Here is a 13,204-nt window from a genome sequence, read left to right as displayed (position 1 = left end):
TGAAGTTCTAGAACACACAAAACCAATCTACAATGATAGAAAGCAAATCAGTGATTCCCTGAGTCTAGGGTCCAAAAGAGTTTATACTCTATGGTTCCATGTATATGAAGTTCTAGAACACACAAAACCAATCTACAATGATAGAAAGCAAATCAGTGATTCCCTGAGTCTAGGGTAGGGGATGGGGATCGACTGCAAAGGGGCATGAAGGATCTTGTTGGTGTGATGAAAGTGTTCTATATCTTGATTTTGGTGTTGGCCATACGGATGTAAAATCTGGAGACTGCGCTGATAATGCTGTATGGATAAACCACTTTGCCCTTCTGGGCCTCAGTTTCCCTATTTGTAAAATAGGGTTGGCTTAGATGGTTGGCTTAGATGACATCTAGGATTTCTTCTGACTCAAAAATCCCCTTGTTATAAAAATATCCAACTTTTATTATGGAAGTAGAGCAGCAAAGTGCAATTTGCTTTATAGGAATTCATTTATTTAATAGCCAAGGATGGGTTTATTTCAGGGAGCATAGAATATCCATTAGGTTACCCATTAATACTCCTTTTGGGGACAGAGCCATTTGCAGGCCACCTTTACTTAAGGAAACAGCTGAGAAAACTATTTGTGTGTGAGTAAGAAGGATATTCCCATAGAAGTCCCATGAAGACCTGAGGAAGGGCTTTCCCAGTGACACTGGGGGGAGCAGGAGAGGGACACAAGAGTCATGGCCGAGAAGGCTAGAGAGGGCAGCTGAGGAGGGACCAAGTTTGCCATATCACCTCTGAGCCCCCCAAATGCCTGAGGGGCTGTGGTTGCCCTTTTTAATTTCCTCTTTACTGGTCCATTCCTGGCACTTAGTAAGGCCTTAATGATGGTGATGATGATGACGACGATGATGATGAAGCTGCTATGATGATCATCATCATTTCCAGTCCTCAGAGAGTTTGTGCAAAAGTAAGAACTGCGGGCGCTCAGAGTGTGTCGTGGGAGGAGGGCGGGGCGGAGCTGCCCGGAGCGCAGAACTTGGGAGGGGCTGGGAGCACTAGGACCGCCCCTGCTGGGCGATAATCCGCTGCTGATTTCCCACGCTGTGTCCCCAGGTCATGAAAACCTACCACATGTACCACGCGGAGAGCATCAGTGCGGAAAGCAAGCTGAAGGAGGCCGAGAAGCAGGAGGAGAAGCAGTTCAATAAATCGGGAGACCTTAGCATGAACCTGCTCCGGCACGAGGACCGGCCCCAGCGCCGCAGCTCCGTGAAGAAGATTGAGAAGATGAAGGAGAAGGCGAGTGAAGACCCCAGGCCAGGAGAGAGCGAGGGCGGGGCAGGAAGGGGCGGGCCTTCCCCCTCTGCACTCTGCCCCCTGGGGGAGGCGGTGAACTAATGCTGCCAGCGTCTGCTCTCTTGGAGATCAGTGTCCTGGAGAAGGAGGGCTGGGCATGTTTCTGCTGGCACTTGTTAGGCCTGGCCTCCCGCCCGGGTCAACAGGCGGGGAGAGGTGCTCAGCTGACAAGAGAGCAGAACTATGACGAGACTCCCGTCCAGCGAGCACATTCGTGGATGGGCGGGAATCACCAGACATTAGCGGGGCCCGGGCTTGCCCCAGAGGTCAGTTCGGTGGCTGGGGGTGCTGTTTGGGGCTGTTTGGGACTGACTGTGTCCCGACAAGAAGGAACAGCACTGGGCTACCCACCAGCACCTGGGAACCCAATGAAGAACCCATTCTGAAATTGCCACTGCCCAGCAAGGATGGGTGATTTAGATCACTGTGTACTAGTGCTGGAAAAGTGCTTTCTTGTGGGGTGTGGTGAAAGGAGCTAGCTTTGGAGTCAGACAGGCTGGGTTTTGAAAATGCCACATTTATAACACATCTCTGAACTTCAGTTTTAAAATCTGACAATGATGGCAAATAAATTTCCTCTCTCATGTCAACTCTGATCAATTGGCAGTGGCTCCAGGCTTTAGTTAAAAACAGTGCTGTGATCAATTAATGATGTCTGCCATGGCCAGGGAATTTGGAGGGGCAGTGCACATGCTGCTTTTTTGTCATCCTAGACTAGGTTACTTCTAAGGTTCCTTTCTTCTTAAAAGGCTATGATTTGTTTTATTGAATTCCCTACATTCATTCATTCCATGCAATCAGCAAACATTTCCTGAGCTCTTTCTATGTGACAAATATTGCACCAGATGTTTATTTGGGCTTCTATGAGTCTAATTCTATGATTATATGATCCTATAGCTGTGAAAATCATAGGAGATTGGGTGGGAACAAAATCCAACAGTACCTGGATGTGGTGGAAAAGTAACCAGAGGCAAATAAAATAAAATCTCAAGGTGATTTCTGAAGGCAAAGAAAAATATGCTTCACAATAACCAGGCAGAGACACAATTTTAAAAAATGAGCAAAAGGTTTGAATAGAGATTTTTCCAAAGAACATACACAAATGACCAATAAGTACATGAAGAGATGCTCAGCATCATTAGTCATTAAGGAAATGCGAATCAAAACCACAGTGAGATACTACTTCATACCCACTGGGATGGCTAAAATAAAAAAGGCAGACAATAACGAGTGTTGGTGAGGATGTGGAGAAATTGGAACCCTTGTACACTGCTGAAGGGAATGTAAAATGGTTCAGCCACTTTGGAAAACAGTTTGTCCATTCCTCAAAATGTTAAACATAGACTAAGTTACCATTTGATTCAACAATTCCACTCCTAGCTGTCTACTCAAGATAAATGAAAACATATGTCCATACAAAAATTTGTACACAAATGTTCATAGCAGCATTATTCATAAAAGCCAAAACGTGGAAACAACCCATACATCCATCAACTGATGAATAGATGAATAAAATGTGGTACATCCATGCAATGGAATATTATTCAGTCATAAAAAGGAATGGAGTACTGATTCATGCTACAACATGGATGAATTTTGAAAACATTATGTTAAGTGAAAGCAGCCAGACACAAAAGGCCACATTTTGTAGGATTCTATTTATATGAAATATCCAAGACAGACAAATCCATAGAGACAGAAAGTAGATTATTGGTTGCCAGGGGATGCGGCAGAGGAGATTGGAGAGTGGTTGCTAATGGGTGCAGGGATTCTTTTTGGGGTGATGAAAATATTCTAAATTTAGATAGTGGTGATGGTTGTACAACTCTGTGAATTAAGAGAGTAAATACAAATAAGATAACCAGGCAGGAAATTACAGAACTACAGCACAGGGGGCTATATACAAGGATAGAAAGAGTACTGGCTGGGGAGTCTGGAGACTGATTTTCAGGTCAGAGTTGTGTGTTAATTAGCCATTGGGCTCTTGGACAAGCCACTGCTCCTCTTCTGTTCTCATTTCTTCACCTATAAAATGGATGAATTAAACCAATACACCTTTAATATCCTTTCCAGGTATAAAATTTGATGAGTTCATGAAGGGCTGAAAATGGTCTCATGGTCCTAGTAGCCCCCTAGAAGTGGGCCAGAGTATCAAAACTCTCTGGGGGGGTTGGGTCCGTGGCTGGCATAGGATGTAACTGCCAAGAGAAGTTTGTTTCTGGAAATTCCCAGAATAAGAGAACTCTGGAGAAAGGTCAGAGGAGATCTCCAAAGAGAATTAAAAGGTTGACAATGGGGCACCTCTCTTATATGGCTAGGAGAACTCCATCTGGAATAAGGAGGGTTTAAGAGTGCCTAGGGGCTGGAGGAAAACCCTGTTTCTTTAAGGAGAGCTGTCTTTTGCCCAGCAGTGGGACTCATCAGTCTGACAGGGGCAGGGGGAGAGCTCTCCAACCCACTTGCTCTTCCCACCCAGGGTGGCCCAGAAGCAGCTTCCTAGGAGGCAGTTGGGTTCCTAGGCAAGCCCAGCCCCTCTGGCTGTCCCACCACTCACATCCAGACCACTGGGGAATCATTTAATGCCTGCCTGTGCAGGGACGGTTCTAGGTGCTGTGGGCCCAGCAGTGAACAAGGCAGGTCAGGTCCCTGATTCATAGAGCTTACCGTCTAGTGGGGGACACCAAAACTCAGCAAGTAAACCAAGAGGTAAACAAATATCATTTCAGGTGCTGAAAGTGCTTATGAAGAAAAATAGAGCAACCAAGACGTCCTTCAGTAGGTGAACGGGTAGTAAATCGTGGTCCATCCAGAAAATGGAATATGGTTCAGCAGTAAAAGGCAGTGAGCTATCAAGCCATGACAAGACATGGAGGAACCTTAAATGCATATGACTAAGTGAAAGAAGCCAATCTGAAAAGGCTTCTCTGGAAAAGGCAAACGGTCAAAAGGAGCCAGTAAAAAGATCAGTGGTGGCCAGGGGTCAGGTGGGAGGGAGGGATGAATAGGTGGAACACAGAGGATTTTTCGGGCAGGGAAACTGCTCTGTCTGATACTATAATGGTGGCTCATGTCATTACACATTTGTTGAAACCCATAGAATGTACAACACCAAGAGTGAACCCTAAGGTAGACTATGGACTCTGGGTGATTATGTTGTGTCAACGTAGGTTCATCAATTGTAACACGTGTACCACTCTGGTGGGGGATGCTGATGAGGGGCGAGGCTGTGCGTGTGTGGAGGCAGGAGGTATATGGGAAATCTCTGCACTATTTCGCTGTGAACCTAAAAGTGCTCTTAAAAAGTAAAGTCTTAAAAAATTAAATAAAAATGAAAATAATCACTGAAAATTGAATAAAGATTAAATAAATGAAAAAATAGGGCAGGGCGAGGGGATAGCAGTGTGGGGGAAGGGGCAGTGGAGATGCTGGAGACACACTTTAGGCAAGGGTGCCATCAGAGGCCGACCTGACCGTGTGACCCTGGGTAAGGACCTGAATGAAATGGAGGAACAGGCCACGTTAGAGATTTGGAAGGGTGGTCTGCCAGGCGGAGGGAACAATGAGTCTGAAGTCCTAGGGGCGGGAATGAACTTGGCCTCTTAAAGGATGGGCAGAGGAGGCCAGGTGGTGAAGGGGAGGGTGGAGGTAGAGGGGCTCACGGGGTGGACAGGAGCCAGGTTGTGGTAGCTTCACAGGCCGCCCTCACAGTTCAAGCAGCTGTAGGGTGTTGAGTAGGGGCCTCAGGAGGCCCTGCTTCCGCCTGCTCTGATGGAGACCAGTGCAAGGCTGCTGCTTACTGAAGAGTGCCGTCGTTGGCTGCACGTGTGCCACGGAAGGTGCGCTTTTTGAGTACAGGGTCCACATCTCACTCACCTGACATGTGGAGAAAGGCATTCCAGAGGAGTGCTGGAGATTGAATCGCAGGCCGTGACCATAAAGAAAATCTCAACTCCCTCCCATCAAAGGCTCAGCTCTTACATCTACTCTCTTTTTCTTCCAGAGGCAGGCAAAGTATTCTGAGAACAAGCTGAAATGCACGAAGGCCCGGAATGACTACTTGCTGAACCTGGCGGCCACCAATGCAGCTATAAGCAAATACTACATCCACGATGTCTCCGACCTAATCGACGTGAGCACCGGGGACCCTGCACCTGGGCTGGCACAAATCATCAGCTGAAGGAGGGGTGGCCCTGGTCTTTTAGCTGACATGTCAGGGTGGCATGTCCCTTGAGCCCTGGTGGAGGGGAAGGGCAATGAGCACCAGGGGCCTGGGAGATGAGTCTCACCTCCTGGTTTCCACTTCCATGGGTGGGAGTGGACCTCTGATGGCCCCTACATGGTGGGGTCAGGCAGTCATATATTCAAGGTGTGCTTCCCAGGTACCCTTCTCTACACCAGGCCCTTTGCTGAGTTTGGGGGTACAAGGGTGATCGCACACAGTTCATGCCATGAGGGACTTCCCAGGGTGGTGAAGACGTTTATATGTTCAGTGCCCCCAGGTCTAGCTCGCCAGACACACACATGCACATGAAAGAAAATAACGATTGAGACAAAATTACACAGATCAGCTTTGTGTGGGGATGTTATCCTGGGAGAAATCAGGCAGTTTAAGGGAAAGGAGAATGGGACGCTGACGTCTGAGCACCAGCTGTGCCGGACGCTCTGGAGGGAAGCTGGGCTTGGAGAAGGAGCATCAGGAGTGGTGCCGTGGGGGAGGGCTTCTGTGTAATCTGTTGGAGCTGGAACTGTTTATGTCTCCCCATCCCACGCACACAGGGATCTGGCCCAGTTGATGCTCAGCAAAGATTCCGTACTGGTGGATTCTTTCTCTCTGGCCCAGGAAGGCAGAGGGTCACCACTTTTCCCATGGCGACAGAGGGGACCCATTACCCCCTCCCCAAGGAGAGGGAGCTGCTCGGCCTTGCCCGGGCCTTCCAAATGGCCCGAGGCCAGCCTCCTCCTCTTTCCCACCTTTCAAGTTTCCTTTCCACTCTTTCTAGCCCTTTCATTTGCCAAATTTTTATTGAGCACCTGCTAGCTCTAAGTCTTGAGGTGCTGCGGTGGACACGAGCCAGCAAGTCTGCATAACCCTGACATGTTAACAGCCAATTGAAATGTCAAGTGGCGGGTGTCACAGTGGGGGGGGGGCATGTGGACTCCGGAGGAGGGACACCTGATGTAAACTCTGAGTGGGGAGAACATCAAGGAAGGCTTCCTGGAGGAAGTGACCTCTAAACTGAAACCTGAAGGAAGAGTATTTAGGCAGGAAGAGAAAGGAAGAGTCTTCCAGGCCGAGGGGGTGAGTGTGTGAAAGCCTAGAGATGAGAAAGGATGTGGTAAATTTGGGGAGCTGAGAGGAGCTCAGCTGTTGCCCAATTTGCAATGTCCAGCTCCCTCTGAGGCCTTTGGTGATTTGGGCGGTGGGATTCTGAAGTGCCCAAGGGCTTCCAGGGTGAAACATTCGACAGTGGAGTGAGAGGTGATCATAAGTCACAGTGATGGGAGAGGAAACACCTGTGGAGCCCCCTCCACGCACAGCCCCCCCTCACCCTTCTGTTGTGTGCCTCTCTCCAAGTGCTGTGACTTGGGCTTCCACGCCAGCCTGGCCCGCACCTTCCGGACCTACCTCTCTGCTGAGTACAACCTGGAGACCTCTCGCCACGAGGGGCTGGACGTCATCGAGAACGCAGTGGACAACCTGGATTCCCGAAGTGACAAGCACACTGTCATGGACATGTGCAACCAGGTCTTCTGTCCTCCACTCAAGTTTGAGTTCCAGCCCCACATGGGGGATGAGGTAGGTGTCTCCTGGGAGCCCCTGCTTGAGGCTGCTTCGGTCTCCTCTCCCCCGTGCTTCCAGAATGTTGGTGAGAGGGGAATGTCAGCCCTGGTCCACATGCAGGACGTGTGTCTCAGAGGCCTGGGGTCAAGTTCTTGATTCATGGACTTGCCCAGCCGAGGAGTTTACCGCTAATACCCTGATCTTGCGGCTGAAGTCCCCCACCTGCAGAATTGCAGGACCTTAGCTGCCCTTAAAATCCCTCCCAGTTATGTCTAAAGGACCCGCAGGGAGTCCCACATCTGCACACAAACAGTTGTCTGACGTTCTTCTCTCGATGCCCTTGGATCACGGAAGGCTGGGCCTCACCACAGCCACTCCAGCCAGCTCCCTCACCAGGGCACAGCCTGTCTTCCACTACTCTGAGTCCTTGGCGTACCAGCCAGCTCATTTCCTTCAGTGCTTGTGCAGCTCAGATCCTTGCTATGTTCTGGGGGATAAAATGGGAGAAGGCACTTGTCACTGGCCCCAAAGCAACACACTAGTTATCCAGGTTTCGCAAATTCCCTTATGCAAATAACTCCTTGAGCATTTGCATGTCATTCTTCCATCTCTCTAGGGCTCAGGCACTAGTCCCCAGAACCAGTGGGAGGACAGCCAGCAGTTGTCACATCTGCCTGCCCATCTCTGCCATCTCCAACCCCAGGGATATGTGCACAGAACTCTCTCATAGTGGCCCCATTTCCTCCACCTAGACATAGGCCACCCATGCACATGGGAGTCGGGAGGACTCAGACCAGTGGTGTACTGGACCCCACCAACCTCTGGGTCCCAGTGGGAGCTCAGCTGGGCCATCCGCTGTACCTGGTTGGCAGGGAGGGACAAGGAGGCCCCTTAAAAGATGGCGTTTGCTGCAACTTCCTGATGAATCTGTCCACTTCCTTTGTTTGCATAAGAGAGGCCTTCTGCAGGGCTTCCCCACAGCTCCCACACCATCCCTTTGCCCTCATGTCCAGCCCTTTTGGCCCATCATCTGGACCTGAGAATTCTAGCTTCATGGTTACCACTGGTAACTGTGAAGTCTGGGTTACCTAGTTAGTGGTAAATAACTAGTAAATTTCAGAGCCCTTCTGTCTGTTATGATCTCAGCTGAGCTATGCCAGGCAGCCCAGCCCACAGGTAGGAACAGAGCCCTGGGTGGAATGGGTGTAGAGAGAACAGTGTTCTCTCCACTCTTGCCCTCCTCCACCTCTCACCCACTCAGCCTCGGGAAGCGGGGCCATGAGAGCAATTGCCTCGTGGCTGCCTCTGAAGCATCTTCCCACTGGAGAGTCAGAGCACTGGCTGCTTGTTTCCCATTCATTGTTCTTTTCATTGGCTTCTTGTAGGTGGTAACTTTCTTACCACAACTTTCTGCCTAGAAATTTACTAACTAATCTCACTTAATGAGGTGGTGGGAAAGCTGTTAGTAAACCCTCAAGTGCTGTGCAAATGTAGACGACTGAGAGGCCACACCTTGCAATGCGAGAGGGTGGTCCCTGGTTCCGTCTAGCGTTCCCAGGTACAAGCTGTGTGGCCTTGGGCAGGTCACTTAACCTTTCCCAGCCTGTTTCCTCAGCTGTTGATAGGGATATTAATGAGAGCTCCTGCCCTAGCTCCACACAGGTGATGAGGGCACTGGGTGACCGCAGGTGGTGGCTGGTATTTCTGCAGGTGTGCCAGGTGAGCGCTCAGCAGCCCGTCCAGACAGAATTACTCATGCGGTACCACCAGCTGCAGTCCAGACTGGCCACTCTCAAGATAGAGAATGAGGAGGTGAGTGAGCCCCTCTGCCCTGGGAGGGATTTCCTGACAAGGGCCTGGCTGATCCTGGGAAGTCGACTCTCGCTATGGAACACATAAGAAAAATGAGGGTTCATCTGTAAGATGGAATATTGCACAACCATTAAAACCATGCACACCAAGAATATTTAATGGTGTGGGGGAATGCTCCCAAGATGTTAAAGAAAAACGAAGAGGAAGTAGACCTCTATATTCAGTGTTATCCTGACCAGAGTAAACTAAAGTACATGCTTATGTATCTGTGTGTATTCATAGGCATAGAAAAAAGACTGGAAGGAAATACTTTGAAATGTTAATTGTGGTTATGTCTGGGTTGTGGGATTTTAGGTGATTTCTGTTTTTTTCTTTGTGCTTTTGTCTATTTTCTGCAATGAGTTTATGTTATTTTTATCATCAGAAATAATAGTAGGTATTTTAAATTAAACAATGAAATAAACAACCTGGGGCACACTAAATGTGTCATGGATTCTGAGCTCCAAGGAACTTCTGTCTTACCGTGGCCAGCACACCTCCCATGCAGCTGGGGACATAGGATTACCTCTGGGAGGGTACCAGTGGAAATACCAGCCGTGATGGTTCCATTCTTATGTGAACTGATGAGGCCAGGTGGGAAACATCCTATTCCAACCTGGATGCTTCCACGCAGGGAGGATGTCAACCAGCTAGAGGACACCCGGGTGTGGGAGTGTCATTCGAGATGGTGGGCAGATTTGTCCTTGAGAAGTGCAGTCATGGCAGGAGATGGAGAGTCATGGACCCTGTCTTCACATCTCAAGAGGGCTATCCTGGTCAGAGAGGGCAGGGGTGCTTTGTGTCTCCACAAAGGACAGAGCTAGGATGAACGTGAGGCAGACTGTAGCTTAGGATGGGAACAAGTCAAGGCAGTCCCTGGGGGGAGGTTATATGGAGATAGATTGTGTATTTGTTTTTCAAACCTGAGAAGAGAGAGGAGTTGAACAGAGTGTTTTCTTTATTTATTTATGCCCTACATCTTCCCTCAAAGCGGTTTAAATTGTTTACGTGGAACAGTATGTGGATAATAATGTTAATGGAATTTAGATTGGAAATCGGGGCCACAGGAAGGAGAATGAAGCAAGTGTTCCTCTGAACAGGCTGCTCATGGCCATAGAAATGCTTAATCTTGAACCTGAACTTTCTGTCAGGCTACGTTAGAAAGAAGAACTGATTCATTCAATGAGTGTTTATTCAAATAATATTTATTCAGGTATTTATTAAGCACATACAAAGCACTCAACACTGTGCTCGATGCAGAGTGAAGTGAGTGAACAAGACAACATAGTACCTCCTCTCATGGAGTCTATGTTCTAGTGAGAAAAGACAGAATAATTAAAACACAAGAACAGACAAACCAATAAATGAATGAGTATGCAACATATTAGACAGTGATAGGCACTAAGTTAAGAACGGTGGTTAGGGGAGCCTAATGTCACCAGCAGGTAACATTTGAGATCTGAGTGACAAGAAATAGACTTTGAATGACAATAATTTAACTACAAATGTAGATGAGTTTCTCCAGGGACTGTTTTTGGAATGACCCTCCACCAAAGTATAGGGTCTGCCATTTAGGAACAATTCAGTGAAGGAGTGTTGTGAGGTGGGGCTCCGCATGTGCAGCCTCCCGGGGGTCCCACTCGGTTCCGGGAGAGTAGCTGGTGTCCTGGAGGACTGACCAGACCACGTGTGTCTCAGCATCTGTCTTCCTCGACGTTCTCTTTTCTCCGTCAGCCTTTCGCTAGGACTCAGATGGCAAATAGCTGGAGGGTTCATTCCCTGAGGATGGCTGCACACCTCGTCCAGACCTTGTCCCTTCCCTTCTCTGGATGAAGTGAACCGAGAGTATTTCTTGTGTTCACCCTCCTCGAGGGACCTGCCTCCTATTGGAGGAGCTAGTTTGGGGCTATAGAACCAGGTAAAGAGAAACAAGCCTAGAAACCCGAGTTCCTTGTCCGTCACAACATTTTCCAAGGTTCTCTCTGGCAGAAGCAATCCCATAAAATGACTTTAGGTTGGGCAACCTGGCTTCTCACCCCAGCCAGCTACCTGGCCTTACTTTCCACATCAGTATAATGGGAATGATCGTCTTAGTTCTGCCTGCCTCTTAGGAGCTATATATCGAAGAAACAGAGTAACGGTTGGAAAGAGGACTTGGAGGTGTCAAAGGCAGTCTGAGGCTGAAGGGTTTTTGTCGACATGCTGTGTTTCCCCAGGTGAGAAAAACCCTGGATGCCACCATGCAGACCTTACAGGACATGCTGACCGTGGAGGACTTTGACGTCTCCGACGCCTTCCAACACAGTCGGTCCACAGAGTCTGTCAAGTCGGCCGCCTCTGAGACCTACATGAGCAAGATCAACATCGCCAAAAGGAGAGCCAACCAGCAGGAAACAGAAATGTTTTATTTTACAGTAAGTGGCCTCCTGGACCCAGAACCCAGGGTCTGTCTGCTCACCTGCTGGCAGTGACTCTTGGGGAGCAGCCCAAGCTAGTGGGAGCCAGCAAAACCACATGGATCAGTTAGACCTAAAATTTTTCCACCATGCTTCTCAACTTAAGATGCCCGGCTTGGCTTTGTGAAATGCAGCAAGTGAATCAGCAATAGGTAGCGTCAGCATTGACCTAAGACTGATGATTATTGCAACTTTTCTGCTCTGGAAAAAAGCCAGAGAGAGAGTTGTCTTCAGTATGGTAAGAGAAACATGGCTCACGGAGCCAGGTGCGAGCCCCGAGGAACAACCTTAAGGTCATGTGTGTGGTTGTCATGTTGAGTTATCTTCAATTTGGGTGTGGGCTTTGGAAACAGCATCCTGGGTGAGCCCTGCAAATTGCTGGTGGGTTGCCGCCCTTCATGTAAAACCCCAGATTACTTACATTCCACATGGCCGGGGCAGGGAGGAGCATGGGGCTTCAGTTCAACATGTGTTCAGTGAACATAGAATTTTAGGGTTGCAAGGAACCTTCAATCTTCTGTCTGACGCTTGATTGTATTCAACCATATCCCTGCCAAAAATTCATCCCAACTCTGCTGGCACCGCCCCAGGATTAAAAGCTCCCTCCTTCCCCAAACAGCCCTTTTGTTTGGCTTGACACTGGCTATAAATATTATAATGTTTCCCCTTATCTGTGTTATCTTCAAAAACCTGCTTCACTAGGATTTCCGGTCACTGATCTTGATTCTGTTCTCTGGGGCAACCCAGAGAGAGGCTAATGCTACATGACAGTCTTTGGTGTGGTTGCAGGGAGCTGGGTTTTCATTTCTCCAGGCTACTCATATCTGATTCTTTCAATCCTGCCTCATAAGCTTTCATTTTGAGTGCTCTCAGCATCCTGGTGACTGTCTCCTGAACATTTTCCGTTGTCAATGCCTCTTCTAAGGTGAGACTCCTAGCAGTGGTCTGACCAGCACGGAATAGAGCTAAACTTTCACCTCTTTCCACCCTAGGTGCTGTGCTCCTTTTCATACATCCTAAGATCATGTTCTTTTTTTTTTTTTAAGCTAATATTTAAGCTAAGTGAAATCTCCATTCCCTATGTACTGCCGTTAAACCAGGCCACCCTCCTCCTAAAGGATGTATAAGTGATTTCTTAGGTAGGTCTTCTGTTTATCACCAGTTAGATTTCCTCTTGATGGATTCAGTTCATGGCTCCAGCCTGTCGAGATCCTGATCCAGTTTTTCAATGTATATGTTGTCTCTTCAGACCTTATGTCGTCTGCAGATTCACTGAGCATGGCTTCCATACCTTAAAGCTTGTCACTAAAAAAACTAATGGGTATGCCAGGGCCAAGGCCAAAGACAGGTTGTTCCAAACATGCCACTGGACTGATATTGACTTGCTTGTCAGCACTCTTAGATTCTGGTCATTTGACCAGTCACAGACCCACCCCGTTCTAACATCCAGTTCCATCTTGTGACAGGCCTTGTCAAATCCTTTGTTGAAAACCGATAGTTGACTCGTACTGCATTTCCTCGATCAACACTCTTGGAGTTTGTTGTTTTCAAGAAAGAAGACAAAGCTAGTCTTAGTGAATCAGCCCATGCCGATTTCTGGGGTTCACCACTTCCAGTGGGGACCTACTGTGTTTGCCAAGAGAATTTATGGGTTACAAAGATAAGCGAGGAGTGCATATGAGTATTCATTCACTTTGGCAGCAGAAGCAAAGAAATCTGGGTGGCAGAACCAGAGAAGGCGGTCCAGTCTGCTTGAAATTAAAAGACAAAATTCACC

The 13,204-nt window shown here is 48.3% G+C and overlaps 1 protein-coding gene across 1 annotated transcript in view; it reads left to right on the top strand.

The window, feature by feature from the left end:
• The window catches only part of SRGAP3 (SLIT-ROBO Rho GTPase activating protein 3), a 245,430-nt gene that overhangs the window by 168,082 nt on the left and 64,144 nt on the right, over window positions 1-13,204 (top strand). Inside the window, exons 5-9 of the mRNA XM_004443413.3 lie at window positions 1,096-1,281; window positions 5,339-5,467; window positions 6,914-7,135; window positions 8,831-8,932; window positions 11,188-11,385. Coding sequence (XP_004443470.2) covers window positions 1,096-1,281; window positions 5,339-5,467; window positions 6,914-7,135; window positions 8,831-8,932; window positions 11,188-11,385 — 837 coding nt within the window. The remainder of the gene's footprint in view (window positions 1-1,095; window positions 1,282-5,338; window positions 5,468-6,913; window positions 7,136-8,830; window positions 8,933-11,187; window positions 11,386-13,204) is intronic.

The sequence above is a fragment of the Ceratotherium simum genome, chromosome 5 (assembly GCF_057802395.1).
Source record: "Ceratotherium simum simum isolate JZ-2026a chromosome 5, ASM5780239v1, whole genome shotgun sequence".
Taxonomy (NCBI): domain Eukaryota; kingdom Metazoa; phylum Chordata; class Mammalia; order Perissodactyla; family Rhinocerotidae; genus Ceratotherium; species Ceratotherium simum.
This window is presented reverse-complemented; position numbering and strand designations above follow the sequence as displayed.